Source organism: Schistocerca cancellata, chromosome 4 (genome assembly GCF_023864275.1).
Source record: "Schistocerca cancellata isolate TAMUIC-IGC-003103 chromosome 4, iqSchCanc2.1, whole genome shotgun sequence".
Taxonomy (NCBI): Eukaryota; Metazoa; Arthropoda; class Insecta; order Orthoptera; family Acrididae; genus Schistocerca; species Schistocerca cancellata.
This window is the reverse complement of record NC_064629.1, coordinates 552,803,063-552,819,460: the sequence shown is the minus strand read 5'-3', so window position 1 is coordinate 552,819,460 and position 16,398 is coordinate 552,803,063. Positions and strand designations below refer to the sequence as shown.

At 44.4% G+C, this 16,398-nt stretch overlaps 1 protein-coding gene across 1 annotated transcript in view; it reads left to right on the top strand.

Annotated features, from left to right (window-relative positions):
• LOC126184319 (uncharacterized) overlaps nt 1–16,398 on the top strand; it is a 97,910-nt gene that overhangs the window by 13,250 nt on the left and 68,262 nt on the right. Inside the window, exon 2 of the mRNA XM_049926695.1 lies at nt 1,162–1,415. Within this exon, the coding sequence (XP_049782652.1) occupies nt 1,162–1,415 (254 nt within the window). The remainder of the gene's footprint in view (nt 1–1,161; nt 1,416–16,398) is intronic.

Below are 16,398 nucleotides of genomic sequence, written 5' to 3'. Positions count from 1 at the left end.
TATGTGATCTACCCATCTAATCTTCAGCATTCTTCTGTAGCACCACATTTCAAAAGCTTCTATTCTCTTCTTGTCCAAACTATTTACCGTCCATGTTTCACTTCCATACATGGCTACACTCCATACAAATACTTTCAGAAATGACTTCCTGACACTTAAATCTATACTCGATGTTAACAAATTTCTCTTCTTCGGAAACGCTTTCCTTGCCATTGCCAGTCTACGTTTTATATCCTCTCTACTTCGACCATCATCAGTTATTTTGCTCCCCAAATAGCAAAACTCCTTTACTACTTTAAGTGTCTCATTTCCTAATCTGACTCCCTCAGCATCACCCGAGTTAACTCGACTACATTCCATTATCCTCGTTTTGCTTTTGTTGATGTTCATCTTATATCCTCCTTTCAAGACACTGTCCATTCCGTTCAACTGCTCTTCCAAGTCCTTTGCTGTCTCTGACAGAATTACAGTGTCATCGGCGAACCTCAAAGTTTTTATTTCTTCTCCATGGGTTTTAATACATACTCCGAATTTTTCTTTTGTTTCCTTTACTGCTTGCTCAATATACAGATTGAATAACATCGGGGAGAGGCTACAACCCTGCCTCACTCCCTTCCCAACCACTGCTTCCCTTCCATGCCCCTCGACTCTTGTAACTGCCATCTGGATTCTGTACAAATTGTAAATAGCCTTTTGCTCCCTGTATTTTACCCCTGCCACCTTTAGAATTTGGAAGAGAGTGTTCCAGTCAACATTGTCAAAAGCTTTCTCCAAGTCTACAAATGCTAGAAACGTAAGTTTGCCTTTTCTTAATCTGGCTTCTAAGATAAGCCGTAGGGTCAGTATTGCCTCGCGTGTTCCAACATTCCTACGGAATCCAAACTGATCTTCCCCGAGGTCGGCTTCTACCAGTTTTTCCATTCGTCTGTAAAGAATTCGCATTAGTATTTTGCAGCTGTGACTTATTGAACCGATAGTTCGGTAATTCTCACATCTGTTTCTTTGGGACTGGAATTACATTCTTGTTGAGGTCTGAGGGTGTCATATGCTTCCTCAATACCAATGTAGGCGGGAAATGTTGTCTTCTCGAAAATACTGCGGACACAAGAAAAGTGAAAATAATGGTACCTTTAATACGGTCTGTGTGACGCCGTTGAGGAGAACGTTGGCTGCGGAGTCGGGGCGTTGCGCTGAGGGGGGCTATCTGCGTGGCGGTTTATCTGGGCTGGTGACGCGGCGCGGCTATAAGAGCGCCACGGCCCACGGCCGCCGCCGCTTCAGTCTGTCCGCAGGCTCGACCGCCGTCGCTACGGAAGACCGCCGCTCCCGCCGCCTCCGCCGCTGCTGTATGATCCCTCGCACCGCCATAGCCCACGTCGACCCCGTCCATTTGCTGATTTTCGACTTTTGCGCCGGTGAGTATGTGAACGACACTCGGCCGGCGGTTGTTCACGTCAGCCTCGACATTTCGGCGTTTCTATAAACATGAAATATATTCGCAATTGCGAATACGAACGACCGCTGCATAACGGAATGGTGCACGAAAATTTGTGCCGGGCGGGACTCGAGCCCGGTTTTCCGCCTTAACCCTTAGGATTTCCGTGTACGAATAGTGGCCAGACCCAAACTTTCAAACGTAGTCATCCATGTGTCACAACCTGCACTCATACGTTAACGTATATTACAGTCCATGAAGGACATATTTATTAAGAGTCGAGGTACTGGTATCGGCTGATAAATATGAGTCTGAAGTGTCTGTGCTGTTAAGAAGAACTTCAGAATGAAATTTTCCTTGAGAACACAGGCACTGCAATCTTGTATCGTGTCTCTTGACTTTACCGCGTTTCTCTTCAATCGAGCTACTCGTGTACTTTCAGGGACATGATAGCGCATCATTCGAAATGGAAAGTAATTTCTCTGAAATATGTTCTGAAAGTAACGTTCTCGTTGTTGTGGTATTCAGTACGAATACCGGTTAATTGCAGTTCTATTCTATCGTGGCAACAGATCACTGCAACCTGCGCCCATTTGCACCTGCTACCCGTCTCCCTCTCACATTTCTCCATCACCAAAGTGACCATTCCTTGATGTCTCAGTGTGTATCCTATCAACCGTTTCCGTATTATAGTCAGACTGTGCAGTTTATTTCTTTTCTCTCTATTTCTATTCGGTACCTCTTCATTATTAATCTGACCTATCCATTTCTCTTCAGTATTTTTCTGTAGCACTATATTTCGGACACCTCTATTCTCTTCTTGTCTGGATTGTTTGTCCTCCATGTTTCACTTCCGTAGAAGATTACACTCCAAACAAATACTTTTACAAAAGGCTTCCGAGCACTTAAATTTTTGTTAGGTATTAATAAATTTCTCTTTTTCAGAAACACTTTTCTCCCCAGTCTACACTTTATATCCTCTCTGTTCCAGCAAAAATGGTTCAAATCGCTCTGAGCACTATAAGACTTAACTTCTGAGGTCATCAGTCCCCTAGAACTACTTAAACTAACCTAAGGACATCACACACATCCATGCCCGAGGCAGGATTCGAACCTGCCACCGTAGCGGTCGCGCGGTTCCAGACTATAGCGCCTAGAACAGCTCGGTCACCCCGACCGGCTCTCTGTTCCAGCCATAGTCAGTTATTTTGTTGACTATTTTTAGTGTCTCATTTCCTATACTAATTCCCTCAGCTTCGCCAATTCGACAACATTCCATTATCCTTATTTCTCTTTTGATGTTGTGCATCTTATAACCTCTTTTCGAGACACTAAAAGTTCCGTAAAATCACTCTCTCCAAGTCCTTGGCCATCTTTGACAAAATTGCAATGGCATCGCCATCCGCAAAGTTTCTATTTATTCTTCTCGAACATTAATTCTCTTCCCAAATTTGTCCTGGGTTTCCTTTACTGCTTACTCAGTGTACAGATTGAGTAACTTAGGAGATAACCTACAAAACTTGCCCCTTTCGCTTCTTAACTACTGATTCCCTTATACTGTATGGGTTTCGACTCTCATAACTGCAGTCTAGTTTTTGTACAAACTGCAGATAACCTTTTCTTCCTGTTTTTTATGCCCGCTGTCTTCAGAATTTCAAAGAGTGTATTCAGGTCAACATTGGGAAAAACTTAGTCTGAATATACCAATTCTGTAAAAGTAGTTTTGCCTGTCTTCAGTCTATCCTCGCAGATAAGTCGAAGGGTGAGCACTATAAAATGAAATATCGAGCGCCAATGTTTTACTGCGTTTTGTCATCATTATATATATTCTGGAAGCCATTGCACATCTCATGCCACAAGACACATATTACAATATTCGCTTGTGTCGTATTTCATAACTAATGGAGCAAAAAAAAAAAATAAAATAAAATAAAAATGCATGCCCCTGATACCCACGAATGCCCCCTTATCTCTTATCTCATTCTCACTATCCCCATTCGAAACGTACGATGGAGGCAGTGTCGAAAACCAACAGTGCAAACCGACAGTTTAGTGTCATTGTTAATAGCGGAAAATGACATAAATAAAAACATGTGATATAGAAGCAGAAACATTCATGTAAACAAGGGTCCACAAACTGCCGTTTGCGAGATAACTGCGAATATGTGGTTACGAGCTGTCACTGAGTTGAAAATGAAATATTGTCCTAGTTAGTATAAGGGGTGATCAAAAAGTTTCCGTTTGAATCGATATGCCAATCAGGCAAATTCATCGTGACCACTGAGGCAATCCTCCCACCGAAGCACCAAGTTGATGATAGCCGTTTGGTAAGACATTGTATCCTGCTGCGTGAAGAAGTCAGTAACTGCCAGATGCACATCCTCGTCCGACAGGAATCCTCGACTCTCCAAGGCCTTTTTTAAGGGACTGAAGGTGTGTTGTTCGCATGGGAAGAGATGAGTTCTATAGGGTGGTTGCTCGAGCGCCTCCCATTTCAGTCTTTATGTGAAGCTGGCCTTCGAGATCGACCAGCGTCTTGTGTCGAATCGTGACCAGCAAGGAACTTGGCGGACAATTCCACAGCGGCAGTTTCCGACTCATACACTGCCTCAAATACATTCTTCATTCTCCTATGAATGTCTACCGGTGTTTGTCCCACGCCAGCCAACAAAAAAATAACAGCCAGTTGGTCCCGTATGGACGCATTTGGTAACAACGTCTGCATAGTTCACGTTACCACATTTACCGCATGTGTTGCACATACACTGCAGCAATGCCCTCAAACGAAGACATTTTGACAGACCCTTATACAATCGTATTTAAAATATGAACTTTTCGTTTTGTCACCATCCAATAGAACTTTAGCATGTTACATGTTACGCGTATCTGTTGAAGGAGGTGTTCCTCCTGTCGTCCTCGCATTCTGACTGAATACTGCACTCGTCTCTTTCAAACACCGCCGGATCGTCTTCTACACTGATCATCCAGAACATTATGACCACCTACCTAATAGCCGGTATGTCCACCTTTGGCAAGGCTAACAGCGGTAACGAGTCATAGCATGGAAGCAACCAGATCTTGTTAGGTCGCTGGAGTGCGGTAGCACCACATTTGCACACACAAGTCACCTAATTCGAGTAAATTACGGGGAAGGGGAGGGCGATGAGCTCCGACACGACATTCAACCACATCTCACATGTGCTCGTCAGATCTGGCGAGTTGTCGAGTCAGCACATCAACTGGAATTTGCCACTGTGTTACTCGAACCACATCATCACACTCTTGGCCTTCTGGCATGACGCATTACCTTGTTGAGAAACATGATCGTCATGAATCATGAAGGGGTGTACATGGTTTGCAACCAGTCTACAATACTCCTTGGCCCTCAAGGTGCCTTGCACGAGCTCCACTTGACCCACGGATGCACGCGTGAATGTCCTCCAGAGCATAATGGAGCCACCACCAGCTTGTCTCTCTCCCACAGTACAGGAGTCAAGGAGCCGTTGCCTGGAAGACGACGGATTCGCGCCCTCAAAAAAAATGGTTCAAATGGCTCTGAGCACTATGGGACTTAACATCTGTGGTCATCAGTCCCCTAGAACTTAGAACTACTTAAACCTAACTAACCTAAGGACATCACACACATCCATGCCCGAGGCAGGATTCGAACCTGCGACGGTAGCAGTCGCGCGGTTCCGGACTGAGCGCCTAGAACTGCTAGACCACCGCGGCCGGTTATTCGCGCCCTCCATCAGCATGATGAAGAACGTGTCGGTATTCATGAGTCCATGCAACGCTCTGCCACTGCGCCAGCGTCCAGTGCCGATGGTCACGTGCTCATTTCAGTCGTAGTTGCCGTTGTCGTGATGTTGACATTGGCACATGCATCTTTCGTCCACTGTGGAGGCCCATCGTTAGGGATGACAAACTTGTACTCTGTCCAGCATTATAGTCTGATGTTAGTTCCGCCACAGATCGCCGCCTGTCCACTTTTAACAGCATGCCTAATCTACGACGTCCGACATATGTAATGAAGGTTGGCCGCCCAACCCCACAACGTCTGGACTTGGTTTCCCCTTGGTTTCGCCACGTGTGGAAGACACTCACCACAGCACTCCTTATAAACCTGACGAGTCGTATAGTTTCCGAAATGCTCGTATCGAACCTCCGGGCCATCAGAATCTGCCCTCGGTCGAACTCACACAAAACGCGCGCATTCCGCATTCTACAAACGGACAGCACGCTCACTGATAGTACATGCACTGTGCGTTTGTCTGCCTAGCAGTCAGTCCTCGCTAAGTGACGCTGCTGTCACCTTGAAGGGTTTATACGCTCTTCGAATTATTCAACTGTATGAACGAGAGTACTGTACCTCTCTCTTATGAGATGACCGCAGACAGAAACGTCAGATATTTGAGGTCAGGTGATGTTGGAGCCGTGGGGACGGGCCGTGGACCTCTCCACCACAGTCAACATTGGTTCGTATGTATGTTGTACCTAGGCTAGGATCCGAAAAGGCGTCTCCTGCGCAGTAGGCAGATGTGCTAACTACTACGCCAGCCAGGCACAGTGGGTTGCACATACCATTGGTATTCCCGCTCTGCAATGCTATTTTGGGGGAATGCCAAGTGGTCTGATGTGTCAATGGGAATGCGGATTGAGGAGGGAGACGTGCGAGGGTAGTCCATGTAGTTGTGCAAAACCACTGAGTTACGGTGTCGTAGTGGTTAGCGCATCTGCCTAGTGAGCTAGTATAGATCTACATTCGTTTTTCAGCCTTTATATACACATCATAGATGTTTGAGACCTCTGGAACTATATAGGTTCATTTGATTAAATAGAGATGCCTTAGACGTCGTCTTACAGCAGCAGCAGACTTTGCTGGTGCACAGTCATAAATCTACCGAGTTCCTAATCTATGGGCCATGAGTGAAATTTGAGTTCAATTAGATGGGGAGTTAATGGAAAAGTTTATATTTCACGTACATTTGTACTAACTATAACGATAATTGATACTGAAGCCAATGACAATTCGTAACCACATGGGAAGCTCCGCCGTTCTGGCCCGTCTGACGCAAATCGGGACCGTCCAACGGTCGTGTAATCTTCAACCAGTGGCATCATTTGGTTGCCATATGAGGGGAAGTGAGGATAGCGTACCACTCTCGCAGCTGTTGTCGGCGTCCTAGACATTAGGGTCGTGATTTGTCATTCAAGTAACTCCTCAGTTGGCATCACCAGGCTGAGTGGACAGTGCTACAGTTCTCCGACCAAGGAAATATCCTCGGCAGTACCGAGGAACTGAATGTGGGGCCTCCGCAGGGCAGTCATACACCTTGACCATTCAGCTAAGGAGGCGAACTCGTATCTTCGTACCTACAGTTATTTCACATACGGTTCGTTTGTGCACGCACGCCTCATGTAACCTTCTTGCTTCTATAAGGGGCAGTCAAATGAAAACAAGACAGAAGGAAAAGCAATAAGTAAACTGTTTTGTTAGCACATTTATCCCACACTGTGGCGCAAGATGCCAGTGCTTTCATGAAAAAATGTTTGCGGTTGCCAACGCAAACATCGTTTTACCCAAGCGCGCATCTCTTCATCCGAAGCAATCGGCAACTAGGTTTTAATTTCAATGTTGACTGTGCCTTACTCTGGCATGTTTTAGTAATTTTATGCGTCTGAAGAAGGCTAGATTAATTTAGCCGAAACCTGGTAAAGACTAGAAAATTTGCGCAACTGAGGCTGATTCTTCAAAATATTAGTCTATCACAGTTGCTGAGGGGACTGCAATATGCCAAAAATTCTTAGCTAGAAATGTCTTTCTTCAGGGCTCCAAAAGTGTGAAAATCGTTTGGGGAGAGATCGGGACTGTATGGAGGATGAGTAAGGCCCTCCTAGTGGAACTCCTGCAGCGAAGACGAAACAACAGGCACTCCAACTCCGGGACAAGGCCCCGCTGCTCATTCACTTTCTGAAACTCAGCGGCACAATTAACGTATGGCGATTCATGGACATTTTGCACAAATCAAAGCGCGCCTTCAAGTCCAATCGCACTCGAATGTTGACAGACGGCATCATTCTGTTGCAAGACAACGTCCACTTATTGCCAAGATTGTTTCGAGTACGCTGCAGAAGTTTCACACATCCTCACACATCCTCCATAGAGTCCCGACCTCTCCCCATGGAATTTCAAATGGTTCAAATGGCTCTGAGCACTATGGGACTTAACAAATGAGGTCATCAGTCCCCTAGAACTTAGAACTACTTAAACCTAAATAACCTAAGGACATCACACACATCCATGCCCAAGGCAGGATTCGATCCTGCGACCGTAGCAGTCGCGCCGTTCCAGACTGAAGCGCCTAGAACCGCTCGGCCACAGCGGCCGGCCCCATGGGATTTCCATATTTTTGGAGCCCTGACGAAAGACATTTGTCGCCGTCGAGTTCCTTCTGAAAAAGAGGTGCACTCCGGGATACAATCATAGTACCGTAAGAAGCCACAAACATTTTCCCACTAAGGCATTAATCGTCTTATCTCACAGAGCTATAAATGTATTAACAGTTATGGCGATTACTTTTGAAATAATAAAGAGTTTACTTGCCTTTTTCTATCTGTATCGTTTATTTTGACTGTCCGTAGTATTATCCCATAGGCTGCTTCACCCATATCTGCTCTCACTGTTAATTGCAGCATACCCTACACATACCCACCACGATTTCGTGACAATGATTTTGTAAATATCTCTTTTACACTCTTTTATGGGCTATACAAATCCGTACGATCCTGAAACCGAGACGTCTGTGTTCTGGTGTACGTGATAAGAACCTAGATACACTACTCTGCAAAAGGACGAGCTGGATAAAGTAACAGAACACATTAATTAAATTGGGAAAATGAATGAAAGTGCCGGAGCATGTTGCCAGAAGTCTTCCAGTCATGCACAGGAATTTGGACATCACATGGCATGAGATCAGCATGACTATAGCGGCAAGGCGGCAAGTGTGGTTTGCCCGGTACCACGAGGCAGTTGAAGGGACAGAACAGACAGTGTGCGGCAATCAGCGAGCAGTTACGGTGCACTGTGTTGGTGTTCTTCATTACAACGTGACCCGGAGACAACATTTGGATGACTTCACAGGGAGAAGAATCATCGGGAAACTGGAGGAAGGATGAAGCGTGACGAGTGTAGCCGGGGAGTTTGGTATTGCTCACAGCATTGCTTCACGTGCATCGAGACCGTTCTGAATCACAGGCTCTGCCGCCGAAAGGAGAGGATGTGGTCGACCATGGTCAACTGCAGATGACAGCTCATTGTGCTATGGGCAAGAAAGGACCCATGACAAACAGTGGTTACAATTGCGACCACATTTAACAGGACTGCAGGGCATGCAATCTCACGCTTCTCAGTGGCACGGTGACGGTATGGTGGTTGTCTCTTTGCCCGACGACCAGTACGTTGTGTTCCGCTGGCACCCGCAGATCGGAGGCACCGCTTGAGATAGTACCAACACCATAAGATTGGGGTTGCGTGCTGTTCTCGGATGAGATCGGATTCTGTGATCAGTGATTCTGGTCATACACTCGTCTGGAGAGAGGTAGCAATATGTAATGTATCCTGGAACATTGTCAACACGATTCGTTTGCAGGTCCAGGTGTTATAGTGTGAGGAGGCACAACTTGCATTTTAAAATCTTTGAACATTGTACGCTCGCTGGTCAACGTTGCTGTGTCACCGTACTCCTTCCCCAAATGTGTCTTTTAAGGGGTGACTTTATTTTTATGGATGATAATGCGCAACCACATCGAAAAGGGCAGGTGGAGGAGCCCTTGGAATGGGAGGATATTCAGCAAATGGAATGACCTGCCACTTGCTCTGACTTAAATCCCATCTATCACGCGTGGAATGCGTTGAGGAGACGTATTGCAGAATGTCCTCACGAAAAAACGACCATCCAACAGTTGGCAAAATGGTTCAAATGGCTCTGAGCACTATGGGACTTAACACCTGAGGTCATCAGTCCCATAGACCTAGAACTACTTAAACCTAACTAACCTAAAGACATCACACACATCCATGCCCGAGGCAGGATTCGAACCTGCAACCGTATCAGTAGCGCGGTTCCAGACTGAAGCACCTAGAACCGCTCGGCCACAACGGCCAGCCAACAGTTGTCAGCCGCGCTGGTGGAGTAATGGAACGCCCTACAACAAGAAATCCCAACCAACCTTGTGGTCAGCATGAGAGCACGTTGCAGAGGATGCACTGCCGTCCGTGGTAATCACACACCTAGTAAGAGCTATTTCACACCATGTTCCAGAGACCGTTATAAATACCAGTGACACCACTGAAATTATTTTGTTTAGCTAAAATAGTGATATCTGTTAGTGTTATTGCGTTTTACTTTTAGTTACCTTAGGTACTATAGTTTTGGAGGTCTTTCTATGTATGGTCCAACTTTCATCGACCTATGTTACCTGCCGGTGACACGTCATACGAATGTTACTTTCGTCTTTAAGTTCTGCGCTCCAATGTATGTGAGCAGTCCTGTAGAATGGGTCACTTTGGCGACTTGTACGCAGTCTTATTAAGTGGTAACGAAACTTTTCCAGAGTTCTCGCAACAAATCTACGCCTTCCATTCACCTTACCTATCGATAGTGCAAAGTGTTATTTTCATTTTATGTTGCTTCGTTGTAGCATGCGAAAATAACTCTGTAGGTTTGCTACCAACGATTTAGTTGGATGCTATAAGCCTCTTACTGTTATTTGTGTTGCCTTGCATTCATCCACATTTCAAGAGAGGTTATTTACCTAGTGGCGATACTTGTTTACAATAACGTTGTCAACTAAAATCTGGCAGACTTGTAGGTCCCATTTGATAACTCCTTTTACGTAGACTGAGAACGTCTGCGATGCTGTTATACCTCCTTGAGGAACACCTGAAGAAATTAAGGACGATTGTGGTTAAGCCTCCCGTCCACGACGAGTCATTAGAGTCGGAGCACACTTGGATTGGGGAAAGATAGGAAGGATACAGGCCAAGTCCTTATCAAGGGAACCATCCACGCATTCGCCTTGAGTAACCTAGGGAAACCGTGGAGAACCTAAATTTGGATGACTGGACTGGGGTGTTAATGTAAATTTATTGTCGTTACCACTGTACCATATCGCTTGGTACACACTGACGAGTCAAAAAATTATCACAGCCCGCCATGAGATTGAGTGCCACTTGGTGGCATTGTGCGCACGCCACGCGGTAAGGGAAGTATAGAAGGGGAGCGAAGACGAATGGGGGATCGTTTTAGCGACAGCAGTGGCAGTAAATGGGAAATCGAGGTACATAAATAATGTCGACAAAGAGCAGATTATTATGATACAGTGCGTGTTAAATTGCATCTCGGCATATTGTGTGCTACCCTCATGAACATACATGGAAAGTGGTTGAAGAACGGTGAAACTAGGAGTAGGCGAAAAGGTTTGGACGTCCACGCCTCATCACACAACGCGTAGGTGGGAAGCTTGTCCGCTCTGTAATGCACGATATGTGGCGATATGTGGCTGATCTGACAACAAAGGACAGTACTGGTGCAGCCACAACTGTTTTGGAGCACACTTTTCAGAGCACAGTGTTGAACATGGCGCTCTACAGCAAACGGCTTCTACGTGTTCCCATGTTCAGAAAACGACGTCGTCAATTACAATAGCAGTGGATACAGAATCATAGTGACTGGACTGTGGATCAATGGAAATGTGTCCCCAGATACGTTAAATCACATTTCTTTTTACACCGGATCGATGATCGTGTTCGAATACTACGTCATTCAAGCGAACATCTGCGCGAATGCTGGACCGCTTAACCTTAATCCCTTCCTGCCTGAGGTCTTCCCTGACAGCAATGGAGTTTTCCAGCGGGATAAACGTCATTGTCTCAACCCCAGAATCGTGCTACAAAGGTTTGAGGATCATGATACAACACTCACATTGATGTCTTGATCACCGAACACACCTGATTAAAACCTGATGGAACAAATATAGGACGCTATTGGGCGTAAGCGCCACGCCCAAAAACCAGTACTCCGTAATTCACCGGAATTAAGTGACCTGAGCTCAAACATCTGGTGTCATATAACTCCAAAACCTGTCAAGCAATTTTCAAATCTGTACTGCACACAATCGTTGCTGTATTTCTTTCCGGAAGTGGACCAACACGCTATTACGCAAGTGGTCTCTGTGTTTGCTTCATCAGTGAGTATTGTTTACGTCTTAGAAGAAGGTGTCGAACGGTGCTCGTGTGAGCTGAAACACCAAAGTTTGTTAACCCATAAGACTAAGGGTGTGTCTACATATGTAATCCAGAGTTCACTTTTATGGGTATAATTCTAAATGTCCTGTCATCAGTTACCACAATTGAAAGAAACCACTGATTTGAAAAATACGTTATTTTTTATCTCTCAGTTCTGAAAGAAATGTGAAAAGCTGCTGTAGTGCCAATAAGCACAATCGGTTTCATCAATTAGATAATAACTCAGAAGATTTCCAGCACAGCATAAACGAAATAATATACTGTGTATGTGGGCGGAAGAAGCTAAGTACGAAGCATACGGATTAAACTCCACCATGTACCATATACTGATCAGTTAGAACATTATGACCACCTACTTAATAACAGGTATGTCCACCTTTTGGACGGATAACAGCGGCGACATGTCGTGGCATGGAAACAATGAAGCCTTCGTAGGTCGCTGGAGGGAGTTGACACCACATCTGCACACAAAAGCCACGTAACTCCGGTAAATTCCTGGGAGGTGAGCGATGAGTTTTGACGCGACTTTCAGTCATATCCCCGATGTGTTCGATTGGGTTCACATCTGGTGAGTTGGGGGTGGGGGGGGGGCAGCATATCGATTGGAACTCGCCACTGTGTTCCTCGAATCACTGCATCACACTCCTGGCCTTGTGACATGGCGCATTATCTTGCTGAAAAATGTCACTGCCGTCGGGAAACATGATCGTCATGAGGAAGTGTATGTGGTCTGCAACCAGTGTACGATACTCCTTGGCCCTCAAGGTGCCTTGCACGAGTTCCACTGTACCAGTGGATGCCTAAGTGAATGTTCTCCAGAGCATAATGGAGCCGCCACCAGCTTGTCTCTGTCCCACAATACAAGTGTCAAAGAGTTGTTCCCCTGGAAGGCGACGGATTAGCGCCCTTCCGTCGGTATGATGAAGAAGATATCGGGATTCGTCAGACCATGCAACTCTCTGCCACATCATAAGAAAAGTTCGGCAAGGTTCAGCAACAGACCATATGAAAATCGTAGCATACGCAGATGATGTGATGATTTGTGAAGAAAATGAGCTGAAATTGGAAGAACAACTTAGCGCTTGACAGAGAGTAATGAAAATAAGCAGGGAAAATGAGAAAAAATGTAGGATGTAATTTAAAAGAGAAAAATTATTTTAAAAGTAGATGCTCTCAATCATGTAGGAAGAAAGGAAAAATCAAGAATGAAATTTCGGAGAGAATAGAAAATTGTTCGAAATTTTATTTCTGTGTTACGGACATAATTAGAAACTGGAAATAAGTGCCAAAGCAAAGATCATGATGTAGAAGTCATATTATCTGACAATTTTGTCGTATGGATCAGAATGTTGGGCTTGGACAAAGAAAAATCTGAGCGGAACATAAGCAACAGAGATGCGCTTTCTGTGGGGGATCCCTGGTAAGACGAGAAGGGACTGGATAAGGAACGAAGTAATGCAAAACACCCTGCAGATCAAGCCGCTAAAAGAAACAATGCAGAGTAATAGACTTAAATTGTTTGGCCACATTAAAAGAATGGAACCAAAAACACTTCCGAGAAGAACCCTAGAATGGACGGAACCTGGACGAAGACCAACTGGAAGACCACGAAAAGATGGAGAGAGCAGGTGAAGGACGATATTGACCGTAGAGGACTGAAATGGGAGGAGATGTTAAATGATAAACTGTGTGAGAAAACAGAATCTTGGAAGAGGGTCTATGAACGACCTGAATAAGCAGAAACGTTTCAGGAAGAAGGAAGAAAAGAGTAACTACAGCAGTATGGAGAACATAAATACGTCTGTGTCAAGATGTACGTACTTAGTGCGTTTCAGTACAACAGCAAGTTATTTAATTAGTCAGTTAATCAAATGTTCATTAAACCCATTTACTGTTGCTGTTCGATGTCAAACATGTAAGTTATATAAGAACTATACAAAGTGATTACACAATACATGACTGAATGCTAGTCATGTATAAATGCATACGTGGAGCATTATAAACCTGATGAATAGATTACAGTGCAGACTGGTCTGTGCTCTATCTCTCTCTCTCTCTCTCTCTCTCTCTCTCTCTCTCTCTCTCTCTCTCACTCTCTCTCTCATCTCTTTCTCTTTCTCTGTTTCGCACAAGTATTTTGCGTTCAGTATTGTGGACAAGTGCATAAGAGTTTCCTTGTAACACAAATATCTTTTAATTCTAAATTGCGGTTTAGTGTGAGTTTTCATCAGACTATCTACCACTTAAACAAAGTTTTCCATTTTCCTAATTCGTTTTTGATAACTTTCTAATTATCTTTCTGCTTCTTAGATTAAGTTGTCACGAAATATCAGAAAATATTTGACGGTCAGTTGTATTTTGACGATCCTGTTTGTGTAACATGCTCCACCACTTGTCGATATTGCGACAACAACTTCGATACCTGTAACGGAAATGAACTTTCTGCCACATATTAGGCACACACCAATAGATACGTGATAAGGATTACAGAATTGTATCTCATCTCTGGCTCTGCGTCCCTAGTTGCTCCAGTCAGACCCCCTAACAGTCACTCCATAAAGTCAAAGAGCGTCTTGGGATGTTCTCGAACCAGCAAAGCATCAACAACAAAGGTGCAGGAGACCTACTCCTTCCATCGTTTCTTTAGTAATTTATACTTGTTTTTCTGCTGCTCAGTGGGCCTTGCATAGAATATCCAAGTCGTCTGCAAATATTAAGCAGTCTATTCTACCAGAGCATACGGAAAAGTAATGCCTCCGAATTTTTTATCTGAAAACTCTTAAGGCTTTTTAAATTAAAAAGTTATTAACATTATACATCTTTATCCTTCATGTCTACATATTTATTTCTCAACACAGACATCCTAGCGACGAACACATTTCTCCCAGCCATACACCAATTTGTTGATACCGTCACTGTAAAATGTTTGACTTTGTTGACAGAGCCACCTCACCTCTACTTGCACCGCTTCATCACTATCAAAGCGAACTCCTCGAAGGTGATCCTTAAGTTTTAGAAACAGATGAAAATCAGATGGTGCCAAGTCAGGGCTATTTGGAGAATGACAGTGAACTCAAGGCGTCGTATTGTTGCAGATGTCGCAGCTCTCTCGTGTGGTCTGGCATTATCGTGCTGAAGGAGAGGGAGCCCGATGTGTGGACGAACTCTTCGAATTCGTGCTTTCAGTTTTCCGAGCGTCCCTCACGCACCGACATACAGTTACCTTACACATCGCCGTGTTACATTCTACAATTTGGAGCCGTCTGGTCGCAGAGGGCTGCAACACGGGTCTGAACACTGTTGCAGAAGCAACGCAAAACGCATGCTAAATTTAAAAGAATGGAAATTCCCCAATATCGGCGAAGTTTTACAGAAGCTCGAAATTTGGAGCGAACTTCAATCCGAGCTGTTTTTAATAATTTCCACAGCGAAACTCTGTCTCGAAATGTGGCAGAAAACCCAAAGAGATTCTGATCATATGTAAAGTACACCACTGGCAAGACGCAGTCAGTACCTTCACTGTGCAGTAACAATGGTGATGTCAGTGATGACAGTGAAACTAGAGCAGAGTCGCTAAACACAGTTTTCTGAAAGTCGAAGTAAATATCCCAGAATTAGTATGTAGAACAACTGCTAACACGAGTAACTTAGAAGTAGATACCCTCGGTGTAGCGAAGCAGTTTAAATCACTTAATAAATATAAGTCTTCTTGTGCTGCTTGTCTACCAGTCAGGTTTCTTTCAGAGCATTTGATACAATAGCTCCATACTCAGAAATCATAAACTATCACTTTCTCGTCGAAAGATCCACACCGAAAGACTGGAAAGTTCCACAAGTCATGCCAATAACCAAGAAAGGGAATAGGAGTAATCCACTGAAGTACAGATCCATATCACTGACGTTGATCTGCGGTAGGATTTTGGAACACATATTGCGTTTGGACATCACGAATTACCTAGAAGAAAACGGTTTATTGACAAATGGTCAGCACGGATTCAGAAGATACCGCTCTTGTTAAACACAACTTGCTCTTTATTCTGACGAAGTAATGAGTGATATCGCCAGGGAATGTCATATTGATTCCATATTTTTAGATTTCCAGGAGGCTTTTGACTTTGTTTCTCACAAGCGTCTTATAAGTAACTGCGTGCCTATGGAATATCGCATCCGTTGTGTACCTGCATTCATGGGTTCCTGTCAAAAAGGTCATAGTTTGTGGTAACTGACGAAAAGTCATCGAGAAAACAGAAGTAATATCTGGCGTTCCCCAAGGAAGTCTTACAACCAATCTGCTGTTCCTGATCTACATACGCTTGTCCGCCCTATTTTGGAGTATTGCTGTGCGGTGTGGGAGCCGTGTCAGTTGAGACTGACGGAGGACATCGAAAAAGTTCAAAGAAGGACAGCTAGTTTTGTATTATCATGAACTAGGGGTGAGAGTGCTACGGACATGATATGTGGGTTGGGGTGGCAATCATAAAACAAGTTTTTCGCTCCGCAAGGATCTTCTCGTGAAACTTCAATCACCTACTTTCTCCTCCATTTGTGAAAATATTCTCTTGACGCCCACTTACATGGGGATAAATGGTCATCATGAGAAAATAAGAGAAATCAGAGCTCCCACAGAAATATTTAAATACTGGTTTTTCCCGAG